The 19314-nt window shown below is 34.4% G+C and overlaps 2 protein-coding genes and 1 long non-coding RNA gene across 4 annotated transcripts in view; 1 reads left to right on the top strand and 2 right to left on the bottom strand.

Annotated features, from left to right (window-relative positions):
- The window catches only part of LOC116765311 (uncharacterized), a 38976-nt gene that overhangs the window by 9930 nt on the left and 9732 nt on the right, over positions 1–19314 (top strand). For both annotated transcript variants that reach the window (XM_032654757.2, XM_032654758.2), the window contains exon 2: positions 16044–16267. In XM_032654757.2, the coding sequence (XP_032510648.1) occupies positions 16044–16267 (224 nt within the window). The remainder of the gene's footprint in view (positions 1–16043; positions 16268–19314) is intronic.
- On the bottom strand, positions 1972–6502 carry LOC116765308 (maltase A1-like). Its single transcript, XM_032654753.2, has 9 exons — positions 6312–6502; positions 6056–6208; positions 5142–5321; positions 4015–4178; positions 3539–3924; positions 3046–3247; positions 2556–2912; positions 2218–2456; positions 1972–2138 (listed from the first exon to the last, which is right to left on the bottom strand). Exons 1-9 carry the CDS (start codon positions 6373–6375, stop codon positions 2063–2065), a joined length of 1821 nt encoding a protein of 606 aa, XP_032510644.2. The 5' UTR covers positions 6376–6502; the 3' UTR covers positions 1972–2062.
- On the bottom strand, positions 13635–15074 carry LOC133318999 (uncharacterized). The gene is made up of 2 exons (XR_009752713.1): positions 15011–15074; positions 13635–14838 (listed from the first exon to the last, which is right to left on the bottom strand). It is a non-coding gene; the product is annotated as an uncharacterized LOC133318999 (long non-coding RNA).

Here is a 19314-nt window from a genome sequence, read left to right as displayed (position 1 = left end):
TGATCGAAAGAAATTAACGTATTAACACACAAACGCAATAAACGTTTATTCACCCCTTAATCAAAGTAATTAACACACATTAATATTCTTGATAACAACGTAACATATTTAAAATAACTTAGAGTATCTAAAAAATGTTATAATGAAATATTTAAAAAGAACTGAAAAAGAAATGTGTGGGTAAGTTGAAATAACAAGGCCTTACCAAACGGGGTTCAAAAGGTACGTATCCCAATTCTGATCTTCGAAAGAAGATAAAAATTGACTTTTAAAAAAGTAAGATTCGATACAATTTCACTATTAATTTATTAAATTTGCACAAAAATAAAAACAATTTTAAATGAATAACTTTCAACTATCTTGATTTAAACTAATCGTAAAATGAAATCTGAATATAACCCAAACGAAAGATTTAAACGCACTTCGAAAATCTACTAACTAATAATTTTCATTTGATTTTATTGCATTTAATAAATTAAAAAAAAAATGAAGAGTATAGCTCGTTACATACTGAATCCAATTTCATATAGTTTTTTGTGATAATTGCTTGTTATTCTATATGTAACAATCAAATTCAGTACATAGTTATCATATTTAAAATCCAGTTCAAATTTTATAAATAGAAACAACGGATCAGAACAAAGCTATTTATGGATAAAATAAAAAGCATTTACATGTTAAGTTTACTTTCAGACTTCGATCTACATAAATCGTAAGTTGATTGATTGGACTATGATGATGAATACGTATGAGAAAAAAATCTGAGGATATTTGTGCGACGTCGTCCCGCCCAGACATATTTCTGTATTCGCAAATTTTAAAGCACGTTTTATTAATAGAGTTATTCGGGTAACTAAAACCCCCAAAGACCATGCCATCAAGGTCGACAAGTATTACGAGCTCACTAACGAACTCACTAGAAATAGGTTCGTCGTGGATTTGTACGCGGTAGAAGTAGGAGCGAGAGGTATAACGGTAAAATCTCTCTACAACCTACTAAAAGACTTGGGCCTGTCCAGAACTAATATCAATTCATTCTTGGAACGTACTTGGAAGGCAGCCCTAGTAGATTCTTTTCAAATTTGGTTAGGTAGAGAAAGGAGCTTGGACGGTGAAGGTGAGCGTTTAACGCATGTTAGACAGGGGCTCCTTAAACCTACACCTGTGTCACAAATCCCAGGCACTGTTGAAGGTCCTCTCCCTGCAACGCGATGGACCCAGCACCCGCACAGTGAATCCATTGAATGCTAAGAGGTTTCGTCTCATTTAAAACGACTGCTCGGAGAGTCGGGTTGACGCTGGAAAGACAGGTGGCGCTGGAAAGACAGATGCCTGCTGGAAAGATAGCCGAGGGCAACGGCCCAGCAAGCCCAGCCCGGTATTTATGAAGCTAAAAGTATAATAAAGAAAATTACCCCTAGGACAGTCCGAGTGAGGGGAGGGGGCGAAAAATCTGTCCACCGGTCGATGTAAACGGTGAAAACAGCGGGAATACGGTTTTGAAATCCTACGTACCGGAAAAATTACAAGAGACGAGCTTGGTATATCAAACACCTAAAAACACATGATGGTGTTGAAGCACGACAACTTATAAACGTGAAGTAAATCCGAAAATTATTATTTTTATTTCAATGATTACTCGCTAAAGTCTTCAATCTTATAGCCTTAAGAAATTTATTACGGGAATAGAAAATTATGAAATCTGTATTTTTTTATACTTGTGGCCTTGTACTTAGAAAAAACTGTCTGAATTGAAACATAATATAATTTTGAAAAGAAGTTGAAACTAAAAACAGTTTTCTAATGAAATATTACGGGGTTTTAAGGTAAAACAGGAAAGGGGTATTCTTTCTTTATCAATACATGGACTGGAGATATGGTAAAGCATCGTACATCGTTTCGCTGCACTTTTTACTTCCTTTAATTTTCGGACCAGATATAAACAAAACATTTTTTAAGTTATGATATCATATTTAATCTAGTTATAAATAAATTAGCATATTATATAGTTATTTAAATTAAACATAAACGTACAAATCTACTTATAAACAAAACAAGTGCGTTATTCCAATGGCGCATCTCGAAGCACTAGCGCCTCTCCTGCTTCTAGTTGTATCAGGTTTTCTTCGATGACGTCACTAAGGAAACAAGATGTAGGAATTACCAAAACAAACAGTGTCTTTTTGTAAATTTTAAAATATATGCAAAAACCCTTACCCTGCTCTCCTACTGGAATGAATACTGGCTACTTCAACAGTGGAGGGCACTTTTATGTCTTGGATTCTAGTTAGATTGATAATATCTGCTGTATCGGCGACGTTGAACAATAAGACAAATGTGTCGTAGGTCCTGAAGTTTCGTACTACGTAGAAGGAGCGATCGGAAAACGCTCTCACTTCGTAATCTCCATGGATCATAGACATCTCCTTGCGAAGAGCTGTTAATTTTTGATAAACCTAAAGTAGCATAAAAAAAAAATTATCAATAAGATTTTATTATTATTCGTAACGAGCAGTTTCAATGCAACAATAAAGAATCATTATAAAATAACTTACTTTAAAATGGCTAACATTAGCTGCCTTTTGAGCTTGTAGGTTTAGTTCCTTATAGTTATCAGCCACCGGTAGCCATGTTTTGTTGGCGGTTGAGAAACCGGCATTGAGTGAACCGTTCCATTGGTATGGGGTTCTTGCTGGGTCTCGCGAGTAAAGCATGTAGGTTTCGTTGTCGCCTCTGTTGAGGGCTTCTACATCAACTGTATCCTCCCAGCTCACGTACCCATCTTGCATACCGATCTCTTCTCCCTGGTAGGTGACAGCTACACCTGGTAGTATCATGGCCAGGGCGTTAAGACCATCCACCATGTCTTCTCGGAATCGAGTTGCCATCCTATTATTGTCATGATTGCCAAACTGTAAACAATTTTTTTTTATGTGACTGTAACGTAATATATAAAAAAAAGGCTTTAAGGATTCAATTTTTTCTTGATATACATTGAATCTCTTCATAATTATCTGTTATTATCGTATATATTTTTGTGCGTACCACCCAGTTAGCTGTTGCTGCGAAGGGCTTGTACGTGAGCCATTTCTGAATGGTGTAAACGAAGTCCCTTGCATTTGAATTATTAGAGACATCGGTAATGAAATCAAAGTTGAAGGGGAAGTGGGCACCGAATTTTCCCTGTTTGTTACCATAGTAAAGCATCGTCATGGAGATATTTGCGTAACCTTCGGACAACAGCACTCTGAAACATTAGCATAAATGTTTGTAATTATAAAATATTGATAGAGCATTTTATTTACATATATATAAAATTAACGCTTTTGAAAACTTGAAAATTTCCGTTGTGTAAAAGTGTAACAGACCGTCTCTACTATAAACTTTCAGACTTGGGTTGACTTGCGAAGTTTGATTTAAGAAGCCTAGCCATACTTCGAAGAGTTCTTGAGTTATAAGATCCTTATTAAAACTTTTATCATTGACTGTTTTATCTTCATAACAAAGTTGTTCATATATAATACTCCTAACGACTTACCGAGTGTCTCCGCCATTTTCCTTCCAATATTGATCCACGTATTCTCGCCATTCGTAAACTACATCGTATAATTCAATGAGATCTTTAGTGTACAGAGGAATGGTGTATCCTAGTTGATGAGGTTCAAGTCCAATTTTTCCGCTAAGGGGATCATCAGGATATCTACCGCCGTAGTCAGCAGGATCAGCTTCCATGAGAAAAGGCAGAGCGTCGACTCTGAATCCGTCTGCCCCTTTGTCGAGCCAGAATTTCATGATGTTCTTCATCTCTTGTCTGACCGACTCGTTCCTAAAGTTAAAGTCAGCTTGCTGAACTGCAAATTGGTGAAGGTAAAACTGCTGACGAATTGGGCTCCATTGCCATGCTGATCCATCAAATTGGCTTACCTAATAATTATAACCAATGGTCTCGTTTATTTAACTAGGCTTCTAAAACAATCAGAATTATTTTTATCAAATGTTAGCTATCTTACTTACCCAGTTAGATGGAGGTAAAATGTTACTGGCATTGTTTGGATCCGGGATCCCGTCCGCCCAAACGAAAAAATCTTCATATTCGGGATCTCTGGCTTCTGATTTCTTAAAGTAATCCGATTCATTGCTTGCATGGTTAGGCACGAAATCCAATAACACCTTTATTCCTAAATAAATAATATCAAATGAAAAAGGAAGTGTAAATATTATTTTTAAATATATAATGGGACCATCATTAACATAATTAGATTTCTTGTTCTAAACAAACAAATACACCGTCAAAGAAGTTCGACAATAATTATAGCCTTCTTTATGTATACATTTTTTTAGAAACTAGCCGGAGACCGCGAGTGTGATAAGAATGTGTGTACCTAGTAATTTGATCAGCATTTTGGGAATGCACAAGGAATTATATATATATATATATATATATATATATATATATATATATATATATATATATATTAATATATATATATATTATTAAGATATTAAACATTAACATTTGAAAAGAATATTCCTCGTGGAAATGAGAATGCGCAGTAATTGTTATTGAATCGTCAATATCATACGGAATTGGAAATTCCGATCATTATCTGCTTCATATGTTATATACAAAAACAAAAAATGTTATCACGGAATCCTTCCCCTGATTTGTTTTTTTTAATACAACAAATTAGATCTAAGATAACAAAAATATTTGTCGATTTCCATATCGTTAAGGCAGACGATGTCGTATTAAATGAAAACTATTTTAACTCTATATTACAAATAAGTAAAGTTCAGTTCGCTTGTTCCAATAAAAGATGAAAGGATTTTGTATCAAAGGGAAGTCATAAAGACGACGAACACATAGGATTCCTTTACATGGAAGCCAAGTGTCGAGACTCGCACTCGTTGAGCCAGTGTTTTATGCATAATTTTTTTTTAAATAATTATAAATAAAGTTTTATCAAATGCGCTAATGTTATCTCCCTCGGATAATATTAATTCGCTTCCGTTTATATGAACGATAAAAATCAATTGAAAATATCATATGTCAAGCTGTCATAGTAATCAGTTATTACTTACATATGTACATATAAGAAAGAAGGTAATGGAACTTTAAATGTTTTAACAATTTTTTTTACCTAAACGATGCGCCTTCTCAAGGAGAGCCTCGAAGTCCTCCATGGTTCCGTACTCGTAATGTATCTCGTAAAAGTTGCTGATGTCATATCCGAAGTCCACCATCGGGGAGGCAAATATCGGAGACATCCATATAGCGTCCACTCCGGCATCCACGAAATGCTCGAGCTCTTGGGTGATACCTGTTATTAAAATCAAACGTGTCATAAAAGTGGCACTAAATTAATATGCCAAAATAATATTTCTTAGTAATCGCGTTGACAGTTTTTGGTTGTTAATATTGTAGTATGATATTAATAATTTTAATGCCATAAACACACTTTAATCTCTGTTTCTCCTCCAAAACACTGACTTTAGAATTTAGACAAGCAGTAACATTACATATTCATGTTTGTAAAGGCAGGAAACTATTAAGGCATTCCGGTGACCCTAACAACCTCTTTGTGTTCGCCACAAAAATATAAGCGGTGTAATATAATAGTTTCAAATAACTATAATGTTGTTTTTGTTATTTATATAATTAACTGTTGTCATCATTTTTTTGAAACCTGTCTTTGGAGCTGAGATCAAACACCCGGACATAGAGTCGACTAATATTTTGTTATTGCTATGTTATTGATATCAAATTCATTTTTTTCCTTTTTCCTTTACTTTTTGTCCGTCTGCATTAAGATTTATTTGAATTTGATGTATCATGTTTATTCATGAGGCTTCATATTTCATTTTGCTTACATTTTTCCATCACCTTTCCATGTTTTTGTTAATTTATAATGCGTATAATTTGCTTTACAAGAGTATGTTATTGCAAATATTTTTTGACACAGTATTGTTCGACTCGTAAGTATAACAAAAACAACAACAACATGTTTTTTCTCTCAAGATCGATTATATAATACAATAGGTGTTAAGTATTTACCTTTTAAATCTCCGATGCCATCTCCGTCGGTGTCTTTGAAAGAGCGAGGATAAATCTGATAGAGAACGCAGTGCTCCCACCAGTCAGTGGGAATAATAATCGGAGGGTCAACTGCATTATCTTGAGACCACAACACTGCTACTGTGATAATACCTAAACAAAAAATAACTCGCAGTTCAAGCTGTTCCTGCTTTACATCGAAACTCACATACCAGCAAGTTAGTCTGAAGCGTTTTGATCCTAATACAAGATTTACCTCCAACCAGTATTAAGCCCAAGAAAAGGGCGGCAGTTATGCCCAACGCTTTACACGACCCCATCGCGGCGGAAATGTTAACTATACTGAACTATTATCGCTGATTATTTACCACCAGTGCTTATGCTATCATGATTTGTAGTACTTCTTTTTTTGGAAAACCTGATTTTATATCTATGTGTTGATAATCAACCTATCAGATATAACTAAAGCAGCTCGCGCACGGCCTCAGTGGGATTGTTCGAGACGAGTGTCACAATACAAATGATTGGAGTGAGGTCGAACGTATAAGGGATTTGAAGACAACAGGCATAGGGATATAATGATATTCTCTAAGGAAATATTATGACGTAATAAATGATTATATGCTACATCAGAGACGAGGATATGGGAATGTTGTGTTTATGTCTCAAATGATATAAAATTAATTTTTCATTTGTCACTTAAAACGGAACACATTTGACATTTGATAATGAAACATACATACAATATACTGACTGATGGTGTACGGTCCTGAGATGAGTTATATTTATTTCTATATAATCTAATAAATTTGTTAGAAGTTATCTATAATGGAATGTTATTTGTAACAGTGTTTTGTAGCGGACGACGGTTGTGTGTCACGCCTTAATGTATGCTGCATATTAATTGTTTTTATCGTTGTGATTGCGTAAAAAGATGATTACCTTTTAATCCATATAATTCTAAGATATGAAATGAGCTGATATTCTAAATACAGCCGCACTTTTATTTTATATTATCTACTCACATAGATTGTGTTACGTTCAATGGGCGACTGGAATTTGAAAGAAAATGTACAATCAATTTCAAACAAACTAGAGATTAATTTGCAATCTTTAACTGAATTTAACGCAGATATAATTACTTAAATACACCGAAGATAATAATCAGCCGACGTTTGTCCAGCCGACCAAAGAAAAAAACATTGTTGATAGTTTGAATAATCCTGCTAAAGTGTTTTGTGATAATTATAGAGCTGATGAAATGAGGCGAAGATTGTCGACTGATCTAAATTCGGTGAAGTATGACTCTAGGATTCGGTTAAATGAAAATTATAGGATAAAATAATAACTTTGATTTCTACATATATTTAATTTATACATATATTGTCATTATATAATACAAATACGTCACAATGGCAATCTTATTCGGTTTGTCAGAAGGTTACGTAGTAATAAGATTTTATTTTCTTGTCCCTCATAACTATAAAAATAGCTTCATTCGGAATATCCCAAACAGTTCCTTATGCGTTGCCGAAACAGATAGTAAAACATTGACAGATATTTTAGTTTTGGCCTAAGAGGTTGAATTGGCGTTGTTACTTATACTTATCGTTGAACCGAATGATTTATAAGAGACTGTAACAAACTCATTATTAATATAAGATGTAATATTAAATAGTCGTAGCATCATATATTAAACTAAATAACACCTTTATATATATTTATGAGAATAAAATATATTTCTTCAAAGCGTGAACAAAACGCTGGATGAATAATACGTTAAATCTCAAATTTAAATGGCCGTTTTTTCTCTTTATGCGAAACCTTTAACTGGTCTGAAAACAATTTAGGCGCAATATTGGCTTCAAAGCAAATACATTCCGCGTTAAAACAAACAAGCATTTGTCAGCTCTTCGTGTGTTGTGATGGAATAACATTTAAAGAGACGAAAAGTAATGGTGAATCTGACGGGACAATATCTGTGTAGAATACTATAGTTATGATTGTATTATGTTGTATATGAAGATGTTACACAATAGTTATTAAAGTGAACGAATGCAGCAACAGCAACAGCGACCCGTTCTGTGATCCTGATGTGTCTGGAGGCCGGTCACGTCGCACGCAGCCTAATTTCTTCGTAAACGGGCGAAGGGTCCCTTTGGGGTCGCGGTCAGTGTTATCGACAGATCCCTGTGATTAATTAACCCCGTGATTAATGTGTCTCGCTGAAAAAATAAACTTAATCAATCCCGCTCTCACAAACGACGTGACGAGGACGAACCTCAATTGGTATTAGGGATGTGAGGACGGTTCGTACGATATACATAGAGCAAAACAAAAAATGATGACACAGGATTGTGGAGGATTAATTCACTTGAAAGTTATATATGTCTAAATATATATGCATATTACTTTATGGGGTATGTTTCTTTGTATGGAAGTTCGTTCGCTATATGTTACCTTTTCCAATTAGTACACAACATCCTCAAAGAGACCTCCATACATAATTCCTCGTCCCCAACTCTTAATTATCATCTGTTCTGTACATTGTATATCATATGTTGAACACAATCCCTTCTGTTTGACGGTGTGTTTATAATTATTCTGAAAGCCCGTCATGAAATACTTCAACTTTAAATTAATATGTTTATTTGTTATAAACCTGAATGTTTGTTAAACTTAACACTCGTTGTCGTATTGCATAGGGACAGCGTTCCCATATGTATGTCGAATTTACCAGATCTCTATTATATGTTCACAGTAAAATTAGACAAAACATACAATATTATGACAAAATTGCTTATTTTAACGAAAATATTGATTGTGAGTCTTTAAATAATATGTAAAGATACCCAAGTTACTCGTATGTTTTAACCCAATGACACACATAAGTTGTATGAAACATAAATCCAACGAATCGTCAATACATACAGTCTTTGAGTAGGACGCTACGCTACGCCGTAGTGGGGTGAACGGCCCCACTACGAGCGGTCGATATCCCCTCTACGACCTCCACTACGACTTAGATCGTCACCCTTGGAAAAATTAAAACGCTGCCTTTAATATCATAATGAGGCTTCTTGGATTCTTTGACAAGCACAGCGATTGTGAATAAAAGAAAAAACTATTTAAAAAAAATGCGGTTTTTCAAAAAAATCAATAAAGTTGTTTAGGTATATTTGTACAAAATCTGTAAACGCTGTCAAAAAGACGATAACAGTGGAATTATTAAATTTTTTATACAAAAAAAACTCTCATTTAACCCGAAATCGGAGGCGATTCAGTATTAGACTTTTGAACCTTCGATATTCCTAAATTTGTAATACAATTCTGCTATTTTAAATTTTCTATGAAAGTTTTAGTGCCATCATTCGACGTGTCTTTTAAAACACACGATAGAACGCTTTAAAAGGTATCGCGCTCTGTACGGAATAGACAGAGAACGTAATATCGCTAGGAAATTCAAGAGCACATTGCGATATTTTACATTTGCTTTATTTGAAAATGTGCGAACATTGTTCGACTGTGAATGAACAGGAACAATTATGAACAGTTGTTATTTATTCGGCCGTATTAAAGTATTAAATGTGTTTCATAATGGACTTTCACGTTCCGTTATGTTCCGTTAATCCGCGGATCGTTACATTCCCACACAATACACGGATACAACTGTAGATTTCTAAAACCTCAGCTTCCGCAGCCGTTTGAAATTGTTCCAACGATATGAATCTTTTTAAAATACATTCGGATGTACGAAGCTTATAGCGGGCCTGCGACCCGCCCAGATCGATTTCGTCTCACCTCAAGGAAATTCTTCGGATCTTTAATGGATTCCTTCTCATTCGTTAAATAAACCTAAAAGAAACTAACCCCCTAATGCTATTATGACGTCATAATGTTGATGAACCAGGAGTCACAAACACATCCTCCATTCCTTTCTTTCTCACAACGAGTGCAGAGATAGCGTACTGTTAGTTTGGGAGGCATAACGTGAGTTACGCTTCATCACAGGGACGGTAATAAGTTATTAGGATCGTAATTACCGCGTCCCGAGGGCGTGGCTGACCACGTATCTCGCGTACGTCGTGACAGAAAATGTGCAAGCGATTATAACCGCTACTGACATACATTTGGAATATTACAGCTGTTTAGGTAATGACGGAATTGTATCACAACGCCCGAGGGTCATCGAGGGGAGAAAAGCCAACCAAACATTGATTAGATTGCACTGGAATAATGTGCCGTGTCAATAGTAATCATTTTTTTATATAAATTAATTATATTTCAAGAGTCTCTACTATACACATTTATAAAATGAACAGAATTTTCAAGTGAAGGAGTTCGCGCCGTCAGTTTGTAAATGCCTGCTCTGAGCTTCGTTCCGTGAAATCTCATGCATCCGTATATTTTCAATGTGAATGCCAGTGTGTATTCAAAGGACGCCATTTTGTAAATTCTTCATAATTTCCTCCAGCGTCGTATTATAACCGTAGAATGAGAAAGGTTCTACATATTTTAGGTGTAATTATATATCATTTAGACTATTTCTGATCTTCCATTCAAAGTATTAATGGAAATAAAATTGCCGATCGGTATCAATAAAAAATATTTTTAACGTCAAACACGTTAAATTGAAATGATATTGGTATTGATTTTCTCGAAAAAATTAAACATTTGAATTATTTTTATAGAGAAATAAATTTTCACTGACTTTCATTATACTAATCTAGATTTTTATATTGGTTGTTAGGCGATAGGTATGAAAGAAACTAGCTGGTTCTAGCTCCTTTACCCGTTATTCAAATTCATAATTATTCAGTTAAGATTATTGGTATAATGAATGGCTGGCGGTACCTTCAGATACTGGGGCTCACCCCATATATATATATATATCTCAATAGATATAAGGAATATCTGGTGATTCATTAGATTTCAGTCTTTAGTCAACGTCCACTAACGATGTAAATGAAAATGACAAATAATTTATATATATATATAATAATTTGTAAAGTCCTTAATAAATTATTAAATATATTAATATGTATTAACGGAATACTGGAATATATTTTAATATTACATATATGACGTAAAATATGATTAAAGTTTTACGAAAAGTAATCAGGAAGTATTCTAACCATACCACGCCATGACCACATTATATACAGAGCTTTGCTAGTTTTACATTCATAAATCTTCTTACATCGTAGTGTAAATGTAGGTTATTTAAGGAGAAATTTGAAACATGTAGTACGTACTGGGAGGTTAGAAACTTGTGGTAAGCGAACCGTTCCAGTGCGTTAATAACTTTTAGTTGAAACCCTTCAATCCGCGTCTGTTTAGTTTTAATGCATTCTCCAACAATTTAATGCAATTTTAAAAAGGAAGCTCGAGTGCGGTGTAATCGTTTTGTATATAACTGAGACTCGAGGCGTGGAACGGGACTTATATAATTTACTGTTAAGGGGGCGGCAGACGACCGGCCACGAAAAGGGAGGCTTAAGCGATCGTGTCAGACGTTTCACTGTATTTAACATTTAATGCAACTCTCGACGCCAGTGAGTGCAATATAATAAGCAGGCTACGGCCAAAATAACCCACAAAAGCTTTCTCTATACATCGTAAATACTTTACTGCTCTTTTAATTATTATTTTTACTTTTGCGTGGCCCGTGTTGTTGTCTAGCACCTTGTTGTTGAGTATCTAGTGAAGCTCGGACGATCGCTTCAATGTTTTATTGATATCGTCAGTTTTTCAATCCATTTAGCCGTCAGATTACTTTTTTACGAGACTATAAAAGATTGAAGAGACCTCCCATAAAAACTCCGTCGTTGAAATCTAAGACGAATCAATGAAAATTTTTACAGTCCATTTTCCTATTTTTATTGCTATTCTTTAAATTTTTATAAATTGCTATCAAGTTGATCAAACGTGTCGGAATCACGTAGATTCCACTACGTTTTCATTTAAATGAAATCGTTTCTTTCACGTCTTAACAAGTGACAGGGAAATATATTATATGAACAATTTTTTTACAAACATTAATATACTCGAGGTATAACCAATTATGTTTTTTCCCAACTCAATGCCACTTTAATATCCGTACATCTTTTTATGGATCTATGTGTACTTTGAAATCTGAATATTAATTCCATTTACTTACAAAATTAAACCAATACGTATCTTCTCATTTTCTTCCAAAATGTATTCATACCAAAGACCATCCAAGATCGACCAGCCTCTGTAATTTGGGAATGTTTGTTCTCACATTATGATTTTAAATCAGTGTCATATGTAACATATTAGATAAACAGAGGTGTGTTCTTGACTCTACTCGTATTGTGTTGGCCTCAATTGCAAAGATATTCATTCCCGTATAACATATGACACTAGACCGGGACGCGTTTCCTCTCTCCGCCTCTCGCCGTGTCTATAAAACTTTAAGATAACTTCGGTTTAATCTGTTTGTATCTAAGGAAACTATTAAATATAACTAATGCCTATAAATCGTATCATTGCAGCTTTTCACGAGTTTTGATTTGGACTGTGAATGTTCTAGAACTATATTTAGGTGATAGAAGTACGTAGTAACTTATCTGTCGTTGAAATTTTTTTAAATGTCGTACATCGATTTATTTTAAAAATGATAAATTATTATATTTTAAGAAACACTCAACTGATAGCTGACGTTTTGCTGATAGATAAAGAGATAAAGATGTGATGTAAATATTTAAGATAACAAAACAGGCGAAAGTCGACCAGTGTGACGTGCGTTTAGGAAATTATTTTATTGGAACATTTTGTATGAGATTTTAAAAATTATTTTCATATAAAGTAATAACTTTACAGAAATTAATATATATCAAACGCTTCTGGGGTATCATTCAAAATTAATTATTTACGAACAAAAAATAAAAAAACATTTTAATTTCATATACAACCACATTTTTTGATGAATCCACGTTTGTTTGATTGCGTATTTTAACTTCAAATGAATGTTTTATTAGCTAAAGGTGAAATCGGATGTTTTTAATGAAAGTCCTTATTAATATATTGTTATTAATAAAGCTCCTATAAAAACGACGGTCGAGATGAAAGTATCTTTCAATCATTATGAACATTTTCACCTGCCGCCGACGATTTCTTGAATTTCTTCGCCACCGATAATACGTATTATAATTGCAATATACGAGGACAGCTTAGTAATTGAACCTTGAAATGTTGTCTGAGATCACTGATATGGCATTTACTATTTATATAGGAAGTTCCAAGTGTTGAATAATGGCCAGCGATCTCTATTAAATTATACGGAATAATATTTGTTCGGTGTATGCGAGGATATGGTTAGCTAAGTCTATACTTCTTCTAGTTGGCAGATCGTGGCTTCATATTTTAATTTTGTTTATATGTTAGCTGAAAGTTGAGGTTTCAATTAATATTTGACATAGGTTGAGACGAATTTGTGTTTAAAATGGTATTTTGCTAGGAATTACTTATCTGTACGTATCTCGATATAACATACATTTGTAGAATAACAAAATTAATTATTTAAAAGGATAAAAGAGTAAAGAAAACAAATATAGTTTGTAATTAAAAAATATTTACAAAAATATGTTTTATTCACATAAATTAAGTAAATTACAATAAGAAATAACTCCTAAAAACCTCCGCTGTAGAACACTTTATATATACAAAGCCTTACACGGATGTTCAATTACAGAAGTTTAAAACTCCTGAAGTAATATAGTCTCGTATATTATTCTGACTTTTAATTATTATTTAAATAGAAATGAAAAGTAAAATGTTCTAGTACTTTGATTTACTGATGTAACCTAGTATACCTTTGAATCCTAATATCGAAAACAACTCAGTATCTTATGCGTGTATTGTTATATTTCTTTAGAGTCTTCATGATTTTTTAATCAACAACAGAATTGCTTAAAACGTAATATTTAAACATTAACAAAACAAACAATATTGCTAATATGCTCTATGTCGCCTTCGAGTAATGTTATTAATTAAATTTCTAGAGCAGATGTCAAATAAATCATAGCTATAGTATAGAGTGAAATAATATGCAATAGAATTCTTTATTAAATTCTGTGAAAGATGAGTCAGTCAATAGAAGGGTGTGAATTAGAAGCGTCCGACGTGTGAGCAATAAATACCGTTGAGAGAGACGCTCATATCGATGATAAGCCGATGTGAGCATGGCGAGATACGTGATACCTCGCCACGCATATTGCTTAAGGGACTAGTTTAATACCACCGGCTTGCTGACTATAATATTATCATATAATATTAAATGCACTAAACTTATCCTCTAATTGTTCTATTGTATAATGAAACTAACGTAGCAGAATCAGCAGCTTCACTACAAATTATATCACGTTCCTTGCATTAAGGAGATTATGTTCAATATCCTTGTTTATAGTCGACGAGATGTTGATCTTAGTCACAACTTGTGTGAGTCTGTGTGAGAAGTTCGTGTTTCGGAGCACGTCACTACATCATACTATGAATATTTTCATATATTAAGTATTTAATATGCTTATTTTAAGATGCTTTAGTTGGTGATAACCTCGATATTTCCAAGACTGTCTGTCCGTACGTTGACGACGATTTGTAAGGCCCCAGTTCCAGAACCGCCGGCTGCTAAGAAATTTGTTGGTACTTCCAAGCCCCTAGTGTCAATGGAGACCATGTTAGCGAGTGACCGAACGGCGGGCGCAGAAGACACGCTGGTCGATATCAGAAGACACATCATTATAATGCCGCTGCCACGCCTGAAATATTAAGAAAATAATATATGAGTAACTCTACAAATGATAGCACATAACAAAAGTACCCGTTTATAATACAACATTATTAACGAAGTATTTTGAGTATACTTTCAACTAAGTCGCTCAAGTAACGAAGCATCGCAGCTCCAAATATATAAACATATAATGCACTTACATGGCTAGATGGCTGATTGTAGGACACGAGAAATGTACAAAGACGGGCGATGCTTGGAACAGTTGTGAGAAAAGAAAAAGATAAACTGTTATTTGGGAGAGATGTGAGATAAGATAAAAGATAAAGATTCTTAACCTCAAGAGAATTTCCAATATATAAGATAATGAAAAAAAAAATGTCTGTATTTAAAACACATTTTTAGTATAAGTGAAAGTTTATGAATTGAAAACCAAAGCTGCACATCTTATATACTAAGACCACTGAATGGAACAATCAATAATATTTTGCCCTCCTTGAACTTTTCAGAAATACGTGGTTTTAACAGTATTTCGTCGGTGATATGACAGATATAGCACTCATAAGCATTTACAACATAATCCATTTGGATATATTTATCACGGTGTTATAAAATTAATTACTACCACTCAAAGAATCTATTTATCTTTGTTTAGCCCATTATTTTATTATTTTAGGTGTTTATTTAATTTTGATAAAAAATATCGAACAGTAGATCACGGAAGAGACTTTTAAAATATCATTAAATAATTTAATTTTTTGTCACTCAGAGAACATCTCGTCTTATCTGATAGTTCCGTACGCTAAGGAATATAAAATCAATTAGACGTCCAGTTTATATTTTAAACATAATGTTCCGTTTTCCAACATATTTTAAATCAGCTGTCGATTTTTTATTAAAGATGTATATTAGTATATTCTCGAAAAATATTTTCATGAAGCTGCTCAATTAGCATTAAGCTCGTAGAAAACAGACAAATAATAATCAAGTTTTGAAGTTAAATTGCTTTAATTTTTCTCATTTCCATGACGAAAGAAAAATATTCTAAGTTTTCTTAAGTTTGTTTTCTTATTACCAAATTAAAGTGTTCACTCTGTGACCTTCCCAATTACCAAGATTTCAAAGGATTGCAACATCCTGGATTTTAAATGATCTATGTACCTACTATATTGGCTGCCTGTTTCGGGTAACGAAACTAACTGACTAGAAATAAATGAAATATTCAATTGTCTACAGATTATATGGACTCGCTATGCAAAGACCACTTCTTGCAAAGACAGTACCGTAAGCTGGACGGCGGCGTGCTCTGGTCTCGCAACGAGCGGAACCTGGATTGTACCGTCACCTTCCAGACTCACAGCATCCTGCAACGTTTTATGCTGCACTTCGATCTGCTGCAGCTCGACTGCAATGATCATCTATACGTCTACGATGGCGCTCATGCCACCGCACCCCCAAAGGTAAGGTATCCATAAATTCGTTTGAATCAATTCAAAACGTTTTAGATTATAGCCATTAAGTGTTTAGACAAAGGATCGGCGTAATTACAATAACTCCCATATAACTGTACCTTTCAATATATTACGTAACGAGACTTTCATCGATATCATTTCCAATTTGGAGGCATTCCAAGACGTCGCGAGCAGCAATTACGGACTCCGATTATGCCACTTTCCCCCTTCCCTCGTCCTCCTCACAGCCCCATTCCTTCGTGCGATCATACGGCTTTGGATCATTGCTAATTTATTAAAGATGTCGGAGTCGATATGCTAATGAGATTCGATAGATGGAGTTATTGAATTTTTCGAGAAATTAATATCCTTCTCCTGTAACGGTCTCGTAATTAAAATGAGAGTTTACGCTAAGTAAAATACATTTTAACTAATTGACAGTTTGCTCCGAGTGCTGCTTTTAAATTGAACTCGACAAGTAAGAGATTCGTTATAAAGTGAGTTGTATAAGAAATATTTAATGTCGTCGCGGAAATGCTAATGAGGTATCCTCAAGCCACGGCACCATCGTCAGATGTCATGTTGCTTAGTAATTAACACGCCGGCGAAGCCTCGGCTAAATTTTAAATTCAAATGCCTTAAGTTTCGGTCAGCAGTCTAACAAAGCGTATAATAACGCTGTGGAAAATTTCCGCGCATTTATGTATAATAAACGGTTTCCTTTCTCTCCCCCTGTTTATTTTTCCTTATCCTGAGTACACACAATTATTCCTAAAAGCAGCGAGACCATTTAAATATTGCACGCAGAGGGAGTCCCCTGCGTCTCTAAATTCTACACTTGAACGTTCTATTCATCGCCGGTGAGTTTTGCAGCTTAATGTGTGAATAGTTGATGTTTGCTTAAACGGTGCTGGTTGTCCACGGGAATTAATTGTGAGCTTCAAGTTAATGGAGATTTCTTAATCATAATTCCTTAATTTGTTGCGCCCGTTTTTGTGATGAATTCAGATAGAAATATTTAAATGATGACAAATTATTTTTAGACGACAATTTTTCCTGTGATCAATAATAGGATAAAACTGAGTCATTCCTCTTTCTGATTTCCCAGGAACAAGGTTCGTCGCAACCACACAAAAGTTTTATAAGCTATTACATTCATTTTCCTTTTAATAAAACAATTAATAATATAAAGTTTTTAATCGTTATTACCGAAAGTATAGTTAGAGAATTGTTTCAAGAAATGTTGAGAATATTACAGCCAAGTTTTCCTGTCTCGGCTGTGATTATGGATACCTACACTAATTTGGCAGCTGATGCCTGACGTTGGTTAAAACGTGAGTTTTGTCTTGGAAAAGTTGCAGATTTACGATATCAGTGTCCTTGGAGCCGGTGCTGTTCGAAATGGAATCTGTAATTGTGGTTAGGGGTCGGATGAGACGTTTGGTCTCATCGACTTATCCGGGAAACGTTTTGAAAACTTCCCCAAGTACTTACTTATGGTATTCGAATTATATTAAAGTCACTTATTTCCTGGAGCGACTGAACTTTCAGAACTTACAAATGACACTGATAGGTCGGTGTAAGCACTTCGTTTAATTTAAGCGCCAGTTAATCACAATAAATTATGACTCTTTTCACTTTTGCGTAATTACACTCAGAGGATTATTACGCAGCTCTGAACGTTAGGTCGTTTTATTGCTTCTCTATTACTAATTAAGTTCCAGTTCTTGAGAAGGAAATTTCCTTTTAACGTTATATATATATATATATATTCTAGAGAGAAAATATTTTTTACTTATGTATATTAGTCAATTATTATTTACGTCATTCGAGTAAAAACATGTGTCTTCGTCGACCCAGGGACGAGGATATTAATATGATATTAGACTGTTATAAAAAGTATACATTTTTTAATATTATTACAGAGTTAAATATAATGAAGCACAAGAAGATTGTGCTAATCTAGACAATAATTTAAAGTATTAATTCCATAGACAAAGAATAAAGTAACATCTGCATCCCCGACACTCAAGAATGTGTGTTCGAATATCTACGAAGATATCTGAGGAACAATGCGAGAGTAACTTAAGTGTTCTCAGTTTGGTTACAGGAATCATGTCTCTTGAATGTTGCGCTCGTACTACTAGGAGCCTAGAACACTCAGGCTTCGGGAGACGGGTTAATGTTCAGTGGGGTTAGTCCGAGGTTCTAGTCGTGTCTGGAAGTCTTACAAGTTTCCTTGATGGAGAAGCGTCTACAGCGACTCGGCCTGAATTTCAAATAGCTGCAGTCGCGCTAATCCACACTTAAATTGTGAAGCACTCTTTCCGTCTCGGAATGTCTCGGTTATTCAGACGCTGTTTCTCCTTAAAGTATATTTTCACGCCTATATCTCATTTAGAGGGATAAGTCTCCTTTGAGACTGTTTCTTGTTATTTAGGGGTAAAGGCTCCAATTGTTTTAAGCGGATTAAGTAAATTCTACGTTCGCTCAAATTATTTTAAAAGACTTTGTTGGTCGGGTTATTTTTATAATTCCTAATTAACAGTATAAACCTTGAACTTATTTTATTTCTATTTAAATGAAATAATAGCTTAGAAATAAATGAAAATTCATAATTAAAAAAAGTTTGACTTGCCAGTAATTTGAACTAAAAAAAATTTAAAATTTTTATATCAATCCAGGACGGTTATTAAAATTTATATAAAGGAATGAAAAAACGCAAAAGTCCGGTGCATGTAACGCCTTTGATGTTGACGAGAGGTGGGTGGGAGGCAGTGGGAAGGCCAAGACGCTCTGATGTATAGCGTCGGATGTTGGGAGCAAAGCCGGAGCCGTCACGTCCCCTCGATCGTTCTCCTTGAAATATGACAGCGACATAATGCGGCCATAGTTCAGTAAGCCTCGGCTCGATGAAGAATATATTGCTAGCGCATGCCTCCCTGCATACTTGCAATAAGCCCCGCCGTGACACGTCTACCCAGCATTCAACATTTCCAGTTTAATATGACGTTAAGCTGTCTTTTATTATAGCCCATTTATGTTTCCGTAGAAGA

This window comes from Danaus plexippus, chromosome 2 (genome assembly GCF_018135715.1).
Source record: "Danaus plexippus chromosome 2, MEX_DaPlex, whole genome shotgun sequence".
Taxonomy (NCBI): Eukaryota; Metazoa; Arthropoda; class Insecta; order Lepidoptera; family Nymphalidae; genus Danaus; species Danaus plexippus.
The sequence above is the reverse complement of the archived record's forward strand: the minus strand, read 5'-3'. Positions and strand labels throughout refer to the sequence as shown.

What these genes read in the sequence shown, in the direction of transcription:
- LOC116765308 (XM_032654753.2), bottom strand. Translation starts at nt 6,375, where the DNA reads ATGGGGTCGTGTAAAGCGTTGGGCATAACTGCCGCCCTTTTCTTGGGC. An exon ending in GAAAATGGCGGAGACACTCG is followed by an intron (nt 3,248 to 3,538) that starts GTAAGTCGTTAG and finishes CTAATGTTTCAG; the next exon opens with AGTGCTGTTGTCCGAAGGTT. An exon ending in CAGCAACAGCTAACTGGGTG is followed by an intron (nt 2,913 to 3,045) that starts GTACGCACAAAA and finishes AATTGTTTACAG; the next exon opens with TTTGGCAATCATGACAATAA.